An 18,908-nucleotide genomic window follows, 5' to 3' on the forward strand; every position below is an offset into this window, starting at 1 on the left:
ATGAATGTTGTTGAATAAATGAAAAAGCAAAGTGCTGAAAACACAGATTATTAATAAAAGTTAGGCCAATGCAGCACCGTATTATCTAACAATGGGCAAGTGACATCTGTCTGACGAGGCACAGATATTTAATGGCAGAGAACCCATAAATTCATTTCCATGTCCTGTTCTAAATCACATTTGAACAAAAGGATCTGTCTGGCCTTAAACAAAAGCAACTGCTTTCTGCATTTGCACAGTACTTTTTCAGTGGACAGACAACACTGCAATTGCTGAGGACTGGGACTTCTTTCACCTAAAAAAGGTCTGAACACAGTTCCATAAGGTACTGTCCCAAGTTAGCACTGGATACAGAACTCAGCAGTCCTGGTGCCACATTGCTCTCCACGCTAGATCCCTTCTCCATCATCCAGTTCATTCCAAGATTCTCTAACTACAGTTTGAGTTGTCTACATATACCAATGGTAAGACTACAAGGGGAGGGAAAGAAAAAAAAAGAATAAATAACTGCAATCTGTTCTTGTTGAAATCAATGCTTGTGAATAGTAACCAGGCAAAAAAGAAATGAAAAACCCACAAGTAGGAAAACAAGAAAAGCTTAAACAATGGTTTGGGGTTGTATCTCCCTCAAAGCAGCACACAGCTAGACAGCAGGGTTTTTTCCTGCTGTGCAATAAATAAATAAAAGGACTAACTGCTTGCTCACCAGATACAAAATAGACTTCCTATTAAACTACTTGTATGCATGCAAAGGAGAAATGCACAAAGAAACTGTGACTTGGGTAAGAATTTTCAGTTAACAAGAAGAAACGTAGTGATCACCCTTCCCACTTCTGGGAGAAACGTGAAATTGTTAGTTATTATTGGGACAGTCTCTATACTCCGCAGAAGAAAATTCCTATTAACAATAGGTCAGAGCATGCATTCCAGATATGTCCTTTTTTAATGTTCCAAACTTTCATCCAGATAACGTGAGAAAGGGATGCCCATCCTTATTCACGTGTGAATACTGCTTCACAAAAGCTGTAGAACATTTCAGAACCACAGCAAAAACAACTGCTCTGGCATACCCAGTAATTTCCATAGGTTAGTAAAGAATTTCTATAGTCTCAAGCATTTGCTGAGCTGAATTGCTCCAGCCTGACTCAGCACCACGAACAAAATGCTCTCTGGCACACACAGGAAGGCAGCAAAGTCAGCTCTGGGAGGTGGGTGGAATCCAGTAATACTCACATTGTTTCCGCTGATCAGAAATGAGTTCAGTAGGAAGTCCAGCCCCCAAGGCTACAAAGGCTGGGGCTGCAGCCCGAGAAGAATTCAAGGGACGGTAAAAAGTAAGAAGAGGGCCAGAATCTCATGCCTTCAAGTGGAAGGAAAGGTCTACAGGGGCAGAGCACTTTCCAGTTTCTTCCACTCCCCCACTTCTCCATCCCCAGAAAACAATACGACTATTAATGGCTAACGTTGCCCTGTCCTTGGGAGAACTGAAGTTGATTCACACTTGCATTTATTTTTTCCTTAAAAAGCAAAACTCCACAAAAGCTACTCCAAAGGATGCATCAACCTCACAAAGTGTGCACTTTTACAGTCAAGCCTTAAAGAAATACCTGAATCAAAACTGCAATATTTGAGTATTTTAAAAGTGCATGGTATTGAATTAATGGGATTTTACCCTACTGTAGAGAAATAGCATAAAGTTTACTTGTAGCTCAGTTAAGGATCTCTAATCCTAGTTTACCTGCTATCTGCTCCGTGATTCTTCATGAAGATAATTCTTTTTGCATACTTTTATTTAACTTGCAATTAAGCAAAATTTGTATTCTGCTTTCTGCATTCCATTTTGTACCTATTCTATCATTACACATACGTAGCAGCAACATACCTTATTGTTGTGAAAGTACATTCTACTTCCAAAATATAATTTAAATCAGGTGAGCCTTCATGCAGACCAGATAATGAATCATATTACAGAATCAGCTGAGCACACAAAATCCACTAAGTGGAAAAACTTGTAAAGAAATGAAGGCACAAGGAGAAGGATTTGTAAATTCAACCATTTTATAGTGGGGTAAATACAATTTTTTAAGTATGATACAGCTGTTAAAAAAGAAAAAATTCTAAAAATCAAAGTGTCGTTTTTTCCCCCTCAAGCATAAATATTCTCCTGTGGCTTCTGGCCAGATCAGTGGGAAAGGAGAGCTCTAGAAGACAACATGGCAATTCTTTTAAAACAAAAACACACAAATCTTCCATTTCTTTCCCCCAAAACAATTGAAAGAGACATGGAAATAAAAGCAGTGTAATGGGTTTGGGATATTTTTTTCTTTAGATTAGAAGGTATCACAACAGAAGTGTGTTACACTTCGGAGGCACATACACAAACAGTAGTATCCAGGCCCTTAAAGCTGTTTGTCCCCTATGCATCAATGCCCTGCCAGTTGGCAAGCCCGAGCCAGGAAGCTGTCAATTCCAATCAAGTTTAGGCGATGCAGTCCTATTAAAGAAGTCTTGCTGGTTAAGGGGCGTCCACTGTTTCCAAAGCATGGGAAGAAAAAAAAAAGGGGGGGGGGGAAGAGAGAAAAAAAGAGCTCTGCTTTCCTTAGATTTGAGCTGGCAACTTTCACTGACTAGAGTTTTCAAGGAGCTATGAATGAGCTTAACAAAGGAGTTCTGTGGCTAGTTTCTGGCTGAAATCCATGTCAACAGTTTTTAAGGTCACAGGTCACACTAACTAACATTTATTCCCAGCAGACCCCGCTCTAAACACAAGCTGTAAGTAGTACAAATTTGGAATTTTTCTGTAATCCCTTGAGATATTCCTGATCCTTCCACATGTTTCTGCTCAATTAAAAACAATTCTCACTTTGCACCACAAGAGAGGCCCCTGCTCAGAAATCTTATTCTATCCTAAGAATAAATGGACAAAGACTGCAATCAAAGGAAAGGGAAGGGGGGAGGAGAGGAACTCACAACAAATCACACCAAAAACCTCAAATAACTCCATACAGAATCACATTCAGTTAGTTACATTTTCTGCCATCTGTCACAAACTATTATAGATTCATTTCTTTTTATCTTAGAAAAAGAGTGGTGCAGAGCTTAGCTATTTTGGCCGAAAGGGATTTCCACACAAACGTTTCTGCATTTCACTTCAGAAGAATGATTTTCATTTTGGGTACAAAAGCTGAATACCCGCTGAAAACTTCAAATTAAGTAAAATTTAAATCAGAGTTCCACATGGTTATCACCCAGTAAGTTGGTGAACCAAAGCAAATCTATGCAACGTTTTCTTATTTTCCACTTTAACAAAACTTGAAGCTAGATAAAAGTCATTAACTGACATCATTATGGTCTGGCACCATTTACCTATCACCTCCCAAAGCCGTTTTTATATTATTTGGAAAAAGTAAGTATTTCAAATTAAATAGGTGATTGACCAAAATCACGTTAGTGGAGAAACTACTGTTATCAAGGCAACGTATTTATCTGCAGAGGTGGTATCTGTAAGTACAGTGACTTCCCATTGCCCCAGCTTTTCTGGGTTTGACTTCTTCGGAAATGGAGAACCCTGATGAACATCCTGTCCAGCTTTACAATTTAAGAACTAATAAACCGTAAGGTTTTAAAAGCTTAGTGACATCCTGGAAAATATATTTAAACACAACCAGTGAAGAATTGCGCATAGAACAATTTAGAGATTTTGATAATGTGCCATACCGATAATCCAGACTGGATTAACAATTGAGTCTTTTACACAACCTGGTACACGTCTTCAAAAATATTGAAAGCAGTTTTATTATGATTGTTATTTTGTACTGTAGAAGTGTTGGCGGTGGGGTGGGTGTTGTTTTTTAAACACTTCTTAATTTCAGAGTATTTTAAATTCAGTTTTGCATGTTATTGGCCTTAGAAACTTAACTGAAAAATAAGGGAGCATACAGCAAGGACCTCACTACAAAACTATTCTGCTGAATGCTTGAGAATAAAATTACTATTCTAAGCCTTAAACCTACTTATTACAAAAGTTCAGTTAATGCAATATGAAAATATTATTTCTTAGCTATTTTTTTTTAAACCTCAAATACACATTTCCAGTAAGAGAAGTATATGTTTAATATAAAGGTCAACTTGGTGAACATATGTGTGGTTTTTAGCTATGTGAAAAAAAATGGAGCTATCCAAGTCATCATTCCATTGCTACATAAACTGAAGTGATTACACTGACATGTTTGAACTACTTATGCACTCAAATAGTTAGCACACACTCAACATCGCCGTTATGAAATATACTAAGGCGAAGTAATCTCAGCTGTGAGGTTTTTAGCTGTCCCCTCTATGAGCAGACCATAAACAAAATTTTCTCAACGTAGCCTTCAGGAAACCAGACTGTAAAATAAAGCGCTCCACTACTTCTGGTACACTTACTGATACTAATACAGATTGTTTTCTGTATTACTTTCCCATCAGAAGAATTTTAAATCCATCAATGTTTGTGCTGTTAGAGTTCTAGATCCCAGGGGTTAGCTGAAGAGACGAAATGGCTGAGTCACTGAATACCAGCATCCCTGACATAACCAACAGGCCAGCTTCAGCAGAATTTTAGTATAACTAGGGTTGATAGACATCTGAAAAGATGATTAAGCTAGTAAGAGAAGATTAACATTAAAGCGATGAGTAAATTAAAATTAAGATGCAATCAACATGCAAATTTTTAAGAATCATAAAGTATTTGTATGCTTCAGGGATATAAGAAAGCAGAAAGAAAATTATGCTATTTTATTTCTTATTCCTGAGATCATACCTGTAGATTAGTATGTTTGTCATTTTTCAGTATGCTGCAATTAGTGGGAAATAGCAATCAAGAACAAATTCTGTACCTCTTTGAGACCATCAAGATTCTTTCACCCTAATGAAAGAACATTGCATCTACATACACATAAAACTTGGAAGAGATGAGAAGCAAGAGCAAACAAATTCCAGACCAAAAGCATGGGATACACCTGATTAAGGGGTTGAAGAAGACATCTCAGAATGTGATGTGAAACAACAGCTTGGTAACATCTTGTTGTGCATGCTTGCTATTGTTTTATTATTTTTTAATAGAATACTGCATCTCCTCAATAAGCTCAGAATTATGCATTTATCGTTTAGAAAGGAAAAGATCTTAAAAGTACATCTTCAGTTTTGTAAGGTATCGCGTTGAAAAGGTAGCACAGAACACCAAGTTAACCAGATTTTGATGTATGGCAGATGACCTTGTGGTTTTGCTTTTTTAAGGCACGTTACTGTTTAGAACCTCAAAAAACGAAAACCTACCACACCAAACCATCTGTGACAATTGTTCTGTGCTTTTGTCCGCCCTCTGCTGTCTGAAATGCAGAAAGTAAGCTCCTATACTACAGAGAGCTCTATATAAGAGAGCTCTACAACTCAGTGTTACATGCATTATTTGATCACTGCAGTTTTGTGATTAGCTAGAAATCAAGCGAGGAAAAAAGGAAAAGGAATATGAGAGGCAGAGTCGGTGGTTCTGAATAAAAGAAAATCCTAGAACACCCAGACAATGCAGTTTTTAATTTACCAATCAAAGATTTCCATAAATCTGTGTGGTATCCACAGCAGGAACAAAACTAATTATGGAAGTGTATAAATAGTATGAAAAATTAAGTTGCAATTTCTTGCAACAATTATGAAAGCTGTCTTGAAAACAGATTTCTAAACTGTACTGGTTAAAATAGCCACAAGACTCATTCTGTAAAGTGGAATTCTACTGGCCACACAAGGTACATCCACATGGGTAACTGTACTGCAGTTGAGCTTCTTTGCATCCCCACGAAAAAGTCTCTGGATCACTTTAAATCTCAAGGTGCAGACCTTGACTTCTGGCATTCTGAGGATCGTCTCAGCTTTCAACTGTTTCCAGAACTCTGCTGAAATTTTTAAAGCACAGGCTGAGTGAAAAGAATTTCCTTTTCCTGTTCCTCTTCAATGACGAACCAAAACTTGTAGTGATTTTCCACCTCCAAGGCCTCTCACCATGGCCAGACCCATAAAACCTTTGGCTGATAAACATGTAATATCTCTGATGACAAACAGCATCAATTAGTTCTTATACTGTTGCTGAGCATAACAAGGAATACTTGAAGCTTGCTGCCATCCATTTTCCACTGAGTATCCAGTGGAGACGAAGCATGTACACATATCAGAGAATGCTGCCAGCAATCTCCAGTAAGTACATTGAGGCAATTTAATACTTTTAGCTCAGAAACAGTTTCGTGGGACAAAATTTAAGCAATCTAGCCAACAAGTTCTTAAAATTAACTTATCTGAAGCAGGCAGGGAAGCTGAAAGTAGAGGAAGCAAAAGAAAGAGGAAACAGAGAGGAACCTAAGAGACCAAATTCATCCACTGCTCTAACTGCATTATTATTATTTTTTTTTTCCATTTTGGTTATGAGTTGAAGCAGAAGGCATTTAACTACAACATAACTCCTCCATTTCTTCTTGGCATTCACTTAACATAAGGGAGCTGACAGCAAAGTACTCTTATCCAGGAGAGATCAAGGAGGGACTCATACTGATCATTCAGATTTATTTTTTAAATGGTGTCTCCCCTTTGATTTGTCATTAATCAGCAAAAGTTACTTTAAGTAACCAGACACTTCACACCTGACAGTGAATCAGCTCCCCAGCTACACTGAAGCAGCTACGGAAATACCTTCCAATCCTCAGGATGTGGTCCGTACTGCTGGATCGCCACCACTACTAGTTGAAATCTCTACTAAAGAAAAGACAGAATGAAGATACTGACACAACTCCTGTCATCCTGCCTCCCACACAATTAATTAGTAATTCTAGTAGGTTTAACACTAATTTCTCCAAATATTAGACTTCTTCAATGACCGCCTGGTTAGCGGGTCCCTGTCCCTGCTGTCAGTGCAGTGCTGACAACAAACAGTTGATATCTTTGCCTATCTACTGCAAACACAAATGGCACTGACAAACTCGCTGTACATCAATCCAAAGTCAATTCCATGGCATTGCTGTATGCAACTCAATCAAGGGAGAAGTGTCCTCATACTTGATAGCTTGTTAATATTTTGCAACATTATCCCCAAAACTCTCCAGAGGGATAGTTTTCAATAAAACATATGCAGAAGGTCCCACTCCGCCACTTGCAACACACAGCACTTGCAGGCCAAAGACAAGTTCTTCTTGTTCATACACTGGATTCCCTCCCATGAAGAGCAAACCAGAGACAACCGAGACAGATAGATACAGTCGCTAAGAGGAGATTGTCCTCATTTGGGATTGCTTGGGACACTGTCCAGTCACCTAGGTCATAAGTTAGATCTCAACTACCTTTACCCAGATCACTGGTCCAAAGCTTCCAATTTCTTATGAACTTGAAAAAGCAGAAGGCAGACCACTGTTAAATTTGTTCAAATAATATATTACATAATAAAATGATAGTAATAAGTGAGACATCATGTAGAAATCTTTATTTCCACAAAAGTTCTTAATGGAACGGATATATTGATAGATATGAAACCCAATTTTGTTTGCATCATTTCTTGCAACAAATATAAGTAGAAAATCACAGGCTGTATTTCAACAACTTCCACCATAGGATGTCATCAAAAACATTCTGGTAGAGCATATCTTTGCCTGTTCTATGTGAAACGCATTGCTTCCAACTTCCACCAGCCATCTGTATATGACAAACTCCACAAAACCCTCAACAGGACAGGGTAAAGCTCATACACGCAAGCTTTAAGATGTGGCCAGCATCAGCTCGGAGGACATTCCCCCAACTACCAACAGATGCTTTGTTAATAAAGCTTGCATATACAAATATTCACAAAATGCCTTAACAAGGTCAGTTATGACAGCTAAAGATAACAGCTACAGTTATGCAATATTGTAACAAATTACTGCAGAGATATTCTTTTTTTTTTTTTTCCACATTGTTAATTTCAAGAACACTGCCTACAAACACATACAGTTATCTATAGAGGAACTCAAAGTGCAAGATATTTTGCATCACTTCTGCAGAAGAGCAGTGACTTTGAGGACCAGATAGGAAAATAATTTTGAACAGCTGGAAATCATAATTGCAGTGTAACAACACAAAGTCAAACACTGTTTCCCAGAGTCAGCCAAAAGCTAAACCATTGACTTACCTTAAGATACAGAAGCAGCTCTTGGCCCCAGAAGATAAGCGACAGAATCCAAACCTCTGTTTGCTGTCAATGTCTGTAAGGACAAATGTAAAGTTCTGTCCAACTTGGCTAACTGCATAGCTGAAAATAAAGAGAATAAAAAAGGAAAAACTTAATGCTGAGCTAACTCCACGTCAAAAGTATCTAATCTAAGTTATCAAATCTATAAAATTTCCTACTTCAGCAGAAGGGTTGTTTTGGTGGATTTGTTTGGTTGGTTTGGTTTATTTGTCTGCAAGTGTGTTTTGTGTTGTTTTGTTTGTTTGTTTTTGAAAAATTAAACAGAGTATACACCCTCTAGAAACTTGCAAATGGTTTGGTTTGGGAAAGATGTTATTTTTTAAGCATGGTTGGATAATACAAAATAGAATTTATCTTTAAATGAAAAAGAATGTAACTACAAACTTTGAAGCAGTACACACTGTATGAACCAAAGCCATGTTCTCTCATATAACACAAAATATTTATTACTCTTCATTTGAGAATTTGTTTACTCACAGAGCAAGAAAATGTTTAATAACATACTTGTTCAACACTTGGATATAGACTTGTTGAAGCCTTACATATCCATCTACCAATTTTGTAAGCGTGCCACATACATCATTGCAAGGTGTTCTTCAACCTGAACCATGCCAGATGGCTCTCCTTTACTCTAGCAGATAGCAACCAGTTAAAGGAAAGAAATGAATACTGTGCAAAGGAGAACATAAACTAGAATTGGAAGTACAAACTAGAATCAGAAGTATACTGTGCTAAAGATAACTATATAAAACTTTTGTAAGACTTCTATACAATTTTTCAAAATTAAGGGTTGTTTGCCTCACTCTAAGATCTTAATGGCTCTTCAAGAACAGCACAAATGAACTCGTAACGTTATGGATGTTGGCCCCCACTCACATCACTGTGGAAAGAATCACTAGAGTAAAATCTGGCTGAATTGGAATTTTCAGGTAAGTGATGCTCAAAATGGTCAGAACAAAATAAGATGCTTTACATTTAAAGCACAACACTTTTTGAATGCTATTTATTAATAAAATTAAACATATTCTTGAGGTATCACCACTAGTAGATTCCATATAAACCAAGCCCAATTCACCTTCCAGTTTGTAGAGATGTAATTTTACAGTAGATTTGCAATTACAGTATTTAACAAAAAATGTTGACATTCAGTGGCAAAGTTTTGACTAATATAATTATCAGAGGACTTTTCATTCCAATTTTAGATTTCAGACCTCATAAAGATATGAATTTAACACTTATTTCTGGTTGTGTTTTAAGTGAGAACTGAAAAATATGTCTAGAACTTACAAGTGCATCTTTACTAGTCAATCTTACCACCAACAAAAAACATTAAATTTGAGGCCACTTAACTCTCACAGCTATGAGCCCTACAAGCAAACAAATACCTAAAGAAAACAAAGGAAAACAGACTTTCAGAAAGAAAAGTTAGACCAGATCAGACAGATGGCTCTGTCCAGCTCAGAAAGCAGAAACCTTCAGGGGGTTCCAAACAGGGAAGGAAAAAGACGCAGTGATGGAGACTGAGAAGCACTCCACAATCACAGATGAACAAAAAGAAAGACATTTAATAGCATTTCAGCAGTCTGAAAATTAGACAGCGTAAGTACTATCATCCTACTAAATTCTAAATGTCAACAGAACAACCATTTCCATAAAGCTCACTGAGCTATGAGGGTACCCCCAGAAATCCTTTACTGGTGTTGTGTTTTATCTGTATAGCTTGGATGTAATGTTACTATGGTGATTTTAGTATGGTGTTTTAGAAGGGGATTATATGCTTAATTTTAACAAGGTTGAGAGCAGACTGCATGCGAGAAAAGCATTCTAGCTGACAATTAAAATTATGGAATGGGGAAAAAACATGCTTCAGTTGCACAGGGAGAGGCTTGGTTATTAAACACTTGCAACCACTTGATAAGTTCCTCCCAAGCAAGCGAACCTAAAGATTCTTGCATTTATGTGATTTGCACAAAACAGATATGCTGATGAGCAGGTCTTGCTCAAGTTTCAGTTGTCAGCTCTTCCTAGCATAAGACAGCCTATCCAGTCACTATCCTGTCTAAAGATGTCATTTCTTCTGCCTACCCCAACCAAAGTATTTTTGCAAAACCCCATTGGAGGAAGGGGGCGATACACTTTGAAATATCTTTTCACTGTGATATTAAGAGACTAAAATATTTTAAGTAGATAAGTAGGTGCTATTTCATTCACATTGTTAGCTAAGAAAATTTAGAACTGGACACTGCTTATATTACATTATATTGCTTGGAAAAAAAAAAAAAAAGTACAACAAAACCCTAGGTACGATAAAACTACACAAAGTAACCAAAAATGTGTCCAGTAAAAAGGCAGCTACCTTAAACATGTATGAAAACATGTAAGAAAAATATATACACATCTACTTCTCCACTCCCTTCCTTAAAGAAAGAAAAAAAGATCAGCAAAAAGTGATTCCAAATTATCAGGACAATCTGTGGCTTTTGAAGGTCACCTGAGTCAACCACATCATCTGCGTGAGCCCTTCAAGCTTTCAGCTTCCTCCAGCCCCAGATTACAACGTGGGAGGACAAAGCATAGCACTGGTTTTATGGTGGGGACTCCCATCTCCAGAGAAGCTTAGTGAGATTTCACCACAACTCAGAGAAGCTAGCATAGAGCATTTCAAGATTACTTAGAAACACCTGCTAGCCCAGGGGGCGGGAGGGGGAAAGTAAAAAAAGGAGAACAATACAAGAAGCAATATTATAAACGGATGTTGATCTAGGAAAAAAAAAAAAAAAACATTTCTGCTGTAAATGTCTCAAATTTCACCGAAACAAGACTTTTTTTTTTTTTTTTTTTAATAATCTACTCATAATTAAGGTCAATTTTATCAAACACACCCAGTGTGTTACATGTAGCTGACCAAAGACAACTGATGCCAACCACTCGAATGCTGCTGCTGCAGGACACAAGCAGAGTGCAACCTTTCAAAATTTGAAGGCCTTTTCTCACCACGAAGCCATCACAAATAACTTAAAACCAAAACTAAAAACAAAACAAACAAACAAACAAAAACTTTTAAAGTTCTGGTATTTTCTATTGTAAATTTTAAATATTCTCCAACAGTTTGTTGTATCCACTGGAACTTACTCTACAATTTTTCCAAAATGTAGAAGCTGCATTAAGAAGTCCCAAGAAAAGCACCAGAATTCCAACAAGATCCAGAGGCCTTTAAATGTAAAGCACTTAATTATTCCGCCTAACTTTTGGCAATTAAGAAATACAACACAGATGTACACAAAGTTCTGATGTTAATATGCACATTTGAAAATTACTATCCAAGCATTTTCATGTCCAAATATTACATAAAAGTAAAACAAAGCACGCTTTTATTGCTGCCACTGAACAGCACAAAGTTAAAACTTTTTTTTTTTGATGGTGCCCATAAAAACCCCAGGAAAAAGGGATTCTGAGACTATAATTTGCACTTAGGTGCTTTAAATCACAGTCAAGCAGACAGAACATTAAGAACAGTATGGTTTTTATTTTCTACAGTGGTTTTATTGACAAGCTTATTTTCTTGTAAAGTTTGAAAATCTAACACTACCTGTCCACATAGAAGGGGAAACAAAACTTGGTCAAAGTCTGTAGAACTTCCTGTGGAGAGAAAGAGAGATAATTTATACATCTAATGGGACCAATAAATCTAATATTAACCACATCACACAATTTCACAACTTTGCCCTGAAGAAAGAAGAGACAGATGAAGAAATATGGGCTTTATCAATTACATGGAAGGAGTACCAGGCAGTCAATCATGTGAAATAATAAACATGATCAAACTTCATTAAAAATGAAAAATTAATCAAGATTCACACATGGGCAGGCAGCAGGAGCCATCCAGCAATTCTCCAAAGGGTAGGAGGAGGTTGGGTTGTTGAGTGTTAACACCTCTCTGGGGACACTCTCTACCCTGACCATATGGATCATAGTGAATAACACCAAACCACATGGGCTTGGCCTGGCAGGACCACTTCTGCTGGCACAGCTTTTGCCTGTTACCTAGGAACAGAGGTCTGGGGGATTAGAGAATACTTCCTAACATCAGCAAGATAAATAACAAAAGATAAAGCCAATAGGTCTCATAGCAGGAATGTTTAACATTGCCTACTGCTATTAGAAAGAAAATCTGAGCGTTAAAAGACCAATTAAAATAATGTGTATTAAAATAAATACAAATTGTTTAATGTACAAACCATTTTCTAAAAGTTGCAAAGCAGTACCACACACAGAGAAACTTTGAAATATAACCTCTGTATGATCTCAAATAAAGAGCACGGATGTGAAAACCAAACACATGATCGATGTGTTTAATTAATAAATCGTTTTCAACTTTAAATAAATACAGGCATTAAAGAGGCAAAAATACGCAAGTACCAAAATTGTTGTGTGCAGAGACAGAAGTAATCTGCTTACCTTGTATCATTCTATAATATTCAAATTTTGAATTCTGCAATACAAAATTCACCATAAGGGTCAACCTAGCTTGTAGACCTTTACTACCAGCCAGTTATTGTCCATTCACCTGCACAATGAAATTTCTCAGGGCCCAAACCAAAATATATTTCTGCTCTCAACTGAAAGAAAATCACCCTGACTAAATGACAAACCTGATAAATCCAATGCTTTTCTGGCCAATAGTAATAAATTATCACCAATAACTAAATTGATGCTTCTCGCTTCATTTATTTCCAAAACCAATGCCATCATTCAGCAAATAAACTACATCAATCTAATAACCTATTCAATGAAGCAGAAAACATATTGACTCCCTTGCAAGAGCATGTTCCTCCTACATAATTCAAGCAAGCACATCCCATCCTTAGCAATGGTTTCAGGCTCAACTGCTCCTAGACTCTTCTTTGGAGGTTTCTTGACAACTAAAATGTGGCAAGTTCTTAAGATTTCAGGCAGAAACAGATAAGGAAACTTTGACTTCTTGACAGTTTATTGATAGATTATTTAACAACCTTCTGTTTTTAAAGAACAAGAAAGAATCTATTGAAGAATGGCATGTAAAGCAACGAGCTGTCCTCCTTTCAAATTCAGCAGGAAACTTGCAAAGCAACTATACAGGTTCCAGAGTAAACTCTGCAGGAATATGTATTTTGAAACAAAACAAAGCCTTGATAGTAAAGACCTCATTAACATGATTGGGTTCATCCTTGTGCAGCCTCACTGACTTCCACTAGGATCAACAGCCTCCTGCACAGCGCCAATTGCTTCTGCACAAAAAGTACACAAATTTCAATTATCCCATGCTTCTCCTTTACCCATTACTGAAATCTTAAACCATAAAATAGAAAAAAACAAAACAAAACAAAACAAAAAAAACACAGCAGAATTTTAAAAATTATAACTGCAGGAAAGTAAGAAATGCCTATATTTTTATTGGCTTTATCAATCTGTGTTCTCAAAGTACCAGCACGTTTCTGTTTGTTAAGAAGCAAAGTAGCCACTACACGCAGTTCTGAAAAAAAACAGTGTTGAAAAGGAAAGTTGTCACCTCAAAGTAGGACAACATATCCTCTTCATTATTTTGATGAAGATTTTAATAATTACTGTAACTACAAGTAAAAGCACTTGAGATAAAACATGTTAGCATTTCATCAGCATCATGTTATTGTAGGATAATAAAATACATTACTCAGAACTTACTCTGCAACTGTTTCTTAATATCTGTGGCTTCCTAAACACAGAAAATGAAATTCTCTTTTCAGCAGGGAATATATTGAATTTATACCACTATACAAAGCCTTGCATTTCAACAAAAGGCTTTGCAGTGATATTATTATGTAGCTTTTATGTTATTGGGCATATTTTGCCTCTTGTTATATACCAGTATCTATCTGTCTTGTTTTACAGCTGAAAAACTGAGATTAATACAGGTTAATCAGACTTATTTCTAAATTTTAACTATTAAAATAAATCACATACAGAATTAGGTTTTAATTAGCAAAACTGCTGATCTTTTGCATGTAAGAAATACAATTACTGGATACCAATTCAATTGTTGCTCAAGTTGCAAGCTCATTACTATAAAAATGTATTTTTTTAAATTTAAGTACTGCTCAGTTTGAAAGATTAGCACTGCCTACAGAATCCAACTTCCTACAAGTTGTCATGAGATGGGTGGCTACTCATGTCCTAGAAAAATCATTCCCTCTTTAAGATCCCAAACAACAACAAAAAAATATCAAAATAAAAGCTAGAACCCCTCCATGCAGCATCTTATAATCCCTTTTGTTTTTACCTGACATGAAGGATAGCAGTAGTATCACTAGAGTGTTTTCTTATTTTATTCCCCTAGGCCTATATTCTTTAAGAAAAACCTACAAAAATGTCACTAAAACAACCCCCCTAAAAAGAAAACCAAAAACCAAGCAGAGAACAACAACAAAAAACCAGCCAGGGCTCGCAGCTGATAAGCGTAAATTGCCCAGGAGCTGAAACCCTTCTCTCCAGGGTATCCCTTGCCAGTTTTCTGGATCAATCCCCAAGTTTATATTTTCACAAATCTTTTTACATGCAGTTTGATTTTTAACATTTTAATGAGCAAAAAGTGCATCTATAGCAGGCAGTCACCACAGTTAAAGTGCAGGGCATGAACCGTGTCCCCGGAGGGACGGAGCCCAGCCGTGTCACCGGCGGCTGGAGGACATCCACCACCTGGTTCCGGGTCCCAGGGTTCCGACGCTTTTCATAATCAAAACACTGCTGACATTATAAACCCCACATGGGTTTTCTAAAATCCTTCCCAATCAATAAAGCCAGCACATAACTTATCGGAGACAACACAGAGCTCATTGATTAAGTTTGGTTTCAGTAGCAAAGTTTTCAAAATAAATGAGCCAGGAAGAGAGCGCTCAGCCCTTTGTGTCACACAGCAATTTATGAAGGTGAGGCAGTCTCTGAAACGATTTCTTCTCCCCTCCCTCCCCCCACTGATACACTTTAAAAGCGTATGGAAAGCAAGGTTGTTAAATACACTCCTGGCTTATGCCCTGAATTATCTCTGTATTGAGGAAATAGTACAGAAAGCTCAACATTGCTGAAAAAAATGTTTTGTATATCTGCTTGTGAATTTAATATGCAAGCTTTATTTTAAATCTGACTTTCAAACCTTTCACTGTTTCCACCTTCAAGTCTAAGGAAGAACTTCGGAGCTTCTTGAATATCCAGGGCTGCTTTACCACTGCTGTCCCAACGAGCAGCAGCACCAACCACCACGAGCAGCAACAGCCAAGTGCAACTGCTAAAACCAAACGCAAAGCGATGGCCCAATGCAAGGACAGCAGGCTGGCAACACCTCTGCCCTTAGAAAGATGCCTGACACAGCAGAGAGAGTCAAAGCGAACAAGAAGGCTGGGTAGAGGTTGCAGTGAAACAAAATTAAACACAAGCAGAGATCCCTGAGAAAATATTAATGATTAAGGCAAGACACTCAAATATTGATGTGAGTCAGAGCAGGGAAACAACACACCACAGCAAACACCAGGTTGGGGATCTGTATTTGGAAAACCTACTGGGGAACCTGAGGAAAAACATGGCAAAGTTGAAAAGGCTATCCAGAACCCAGAGAAGAGGTTTAGCTGAGGCAATGTCACAGAAAAACAGCCCTCCAGAAGCACGTGCATTTTCACAGGGCAATTCAAACCCTGCCAGAGGATGGAGCATTGCAAAGACGATGGGGTTTTGCATGGAGAGACAACTCAGTGAGGAAAACACTGCCAGAAGTCAAACACCACACAGAGAAGGGACGAAATACAAATAGTCCTCATCTTATGCAGCCAGAAATACTGTCCCTGTCCAAGGAACCAGCAGAAAGGCATCCTCTCTGCATGGATGCCACCAAGAGGGCCCAGAACACATCCAACCACTGCAGGACAGAGACGACCTCGAGGGCTGGCGGGAGCAGGACCCTGGTGGGTTTTGTGACACCTATTTCAACGGGTAATTACAGAACAAAGAACTGAGTTTCAGAAACTCAAAGCTGCCATGAAGTGAAAGTAGGTACTAACAGAGAAACTGACCTTTAAATGTTTTGTGTATTCATTATTTCTGCTCAGAAATAGCGCCAAATCCGAACACAGCCCAAGTGTTAGTACAGCCCAGAAGTGCTGGGATGTTACGTGAAGCAAAATATTCCCCGTTTGTTTTGAAATTTGGGCTGGACTTTAATCTACCTTAATACCACAAATTGGTCAACTGCTTTTATATTTTAATTTATTTGCAAAATTTTACGCTAACAATTATTTAAATTATCCACTGCAATAGAACAACAGGTTTAAGAATTGGAAAGCGTTGCCAGTGCACCCAAATAACCAGCATAAAGCTAGCAACAATGCTATTTAAAACCCAAGAACAGTGAAAGAGGAAGTATAGAACAATCTAGAACCCCATAAATCCTGTTAGCTATGAGCTAGTCAGAAATTCAATTCAGTTCCCTAGGAAAGGGAACATCCTTACACACTTCAATAATAGACACCTCAGTAACAAGTTCTGCTATTACTTTAAACAACATTTTACAAAGCAACTACCTACAATGAACAGGAAAAGGTAGTCACGTATCATAATTTTATTTAAAGAATATAAGTGTAAGAAGGCAATGCTGGTCACTAACGAAGACAGCTATGAGTAACCATCAGAGATCAATAAATCTTGTGTTTTAAGATTTAAAGCTCAATTTCCATTTATTGGTAGTATTGGCTTATATTATCTTACATTAGATTTTCCTGAAGTTATCATTACAGATTCTCATCAATTAACAAACGCCATCTAATTATGTACTTAAAATTCAGAAGCATTCCAATTCAAACAGCTTATAAAAATTAATTCTCAAATTAAAAGAAAGAATAGTGCACAGAGAGGCTGGTGTCACACAGCCACAACAAAACGCTGAGGTTTTTGCATGATTACAAAGTACAGGAAGCAAAGGAAAATAAACTTAAAAGCATGACTTCTCTAGATTTTAAAGATTTTTTTTCTTTTAAAGCAGAGCTGATACGACAGACATTCTTTATAAATAAATAAATAAAATCTTGTCTGTGAAACATTTGTATCAAATTTCATCTGGAATGCATTTTAGCATGGAAGTATTTTATATCTCACAGCAGTATTGAACAGTATTAGATTTTACGACAGTCAAAATATTGTAAGATTAAATTTTAATCAGTTCTCTAAACAGCCTTTCTACACCCGATAACCAGGTGCATAATTTGCTTAGCAATATTAATTTAAATTGCCTTAATTTAGTTTTATCTTGACTTTTGTAATGCTACTTGTATCCCAACACAACTAGAAGCAAATAGACGAACTGGTCCTGTAGTGTTTTAGGAATTCACTACCTCATTTCGAGCAACTACAAAGCTTGAATTAGACGAGTTTTTTCCTACAGAAGTTGCTTCTTCCTGTATGGAGGCCAGGGGCAGAAGGGTACCCCGTATGAAATGCTATCATTTCACTCAAGGTGACCAGTTGTCCTCAGGAAAACGCTATTCTTTAAAAATAAAACAAACAAAAAAAATGCTTGTAGACACAATCACTGTAAGAGTATCAGCATGAAATAAATAAGATTTCCTAAGCATATTGAGGCCTGCTATCATTTAAATATTTTAAACATACAAAATATGTGCACAGATGGGCAACTTTTCTACTTGCATTACTAAAAACATATTTCATGATAAAGCTGAAAATCCCTGAATTTTTTAAACCTAATTGTGACTCTGTTTCTTAGAATTCACACCCCAAGGCCAAAGCTTTCCTGCCACCAGTCCTTCAAATCTGATTTGGACATTACACGGGAGGAGGCTCCAAGCCTCCCTGAGGTCTCGCTCCTTTTACAACACACGCAAAGCCAGCAGATAATGGGCCTACGCTGAATTCACCGCTCCACACAGCTCCTCCTGGGACACAGGCCTAGCAGATGTGATAAAAACTGTGGCAGAGAAGTAGCTCTAGTTTTTGCCTTAATGACAACTTCAACCTCTCAACTAACAGAACAAAAGAACAAAACGACTATTACTCTTTTTTTTTGGTATAAAAAAGCTGAAAGTAAAGCTGAACTAAATATTTAAGCAGTCTTGCAAAGAGATCTCCTCACTAAGTGCCTTTAAAATCCCTCCAATGAATTTCAGATTTAGTTTTCCTCTAAGACAAATGGATATTAGCTAACATTGAAAAAAAAAATCTACAGCTGTTGTGGCAAGAATCATTGTTGCAGTCTTAAATCACAGCGAACTGAAAAATTATATAAACAAGCATAAAAATCAAGTTCAATTACATGCATAAACATTGACCTATTGGTGCAGATAAGAAATGTTAATATCGGAAAGCTAGAATAGTAATTGAATTGAATTTATTTTAAACATATAGCGATTAAAGATGAGGAATATTTTCATTTCAACATTTAGGAAAGATTAGGTGTGAAAAGATAATTGCATAGTACTCATACTGTAAGCCAATTGCCCAGGTATATCACATCAAAACCACAGCTTTAAATATATACATTGGTTAGCATTTGTTAAATATTATAATTCTGGCTTAAGATGACTGGCCCTTTTAGGCATCGCCTCAAATGCTCTATTCAGCTCCCACTGCATACCCACTTAATCAGCAATCATTG

At 37.1% G+C, this 18,908-nt stretch overlaps 1 protein-coding gene across 12 annotated transcripts in view; it reads right to left on the reverse strand.

The window, feature by feature from the left end:
* DENND1A (DENN domain containing 1A) overlaps positions 1 to 18,908 on the reverse strand; it is a 191,663-nt gene that overhangs the window by 127,938 nt on the left and 44,817 nt on the right. For 9 of the 12 annotated variants that reach the window (XR_011089171.1, XR_011089169.1, XR_011089170.1 and 6 more), the window contains exons 4-5: positions 11,832 to 11,881; positions 8,183 to 8,302 (exon numbers count right to left, since the gene is read on the reverse strand). Coding sequence is in view for 7 of the 12 variants with exons in the window: in XM_068657021.1 (XP_068513122.1) it covers positions 8,183 to 8,302; positions 11,832 to 11,881 (170 nt within the window). In the remaining 5 variants the exon portion in view is untranslated. Of the gene's footprint in view, positions 1 to 8,182; positions 8,303 to 11,831; positions 11,882 to 18,908 lie in introns of those variants that run through there. The other 3 variants (XM_068657025.1, XM_068657027.1, XM_068657026.1) reach the window with 3 other exon arrangements.

The sequence above is a fragment of the Anas acuta genome, chromosome 20 (assembly GCF_963932015.1).
Source record: "Anas acuta chromosome 20, bAnaAcu1.1, whole genome shotgun sequence".
In the NCBI taxonomy this organism is placed as follows: Eukaryota; Metazoa; Chordata; class Aves; order Anseriformes; family Anatidae; genus Anas; species Anas acuta.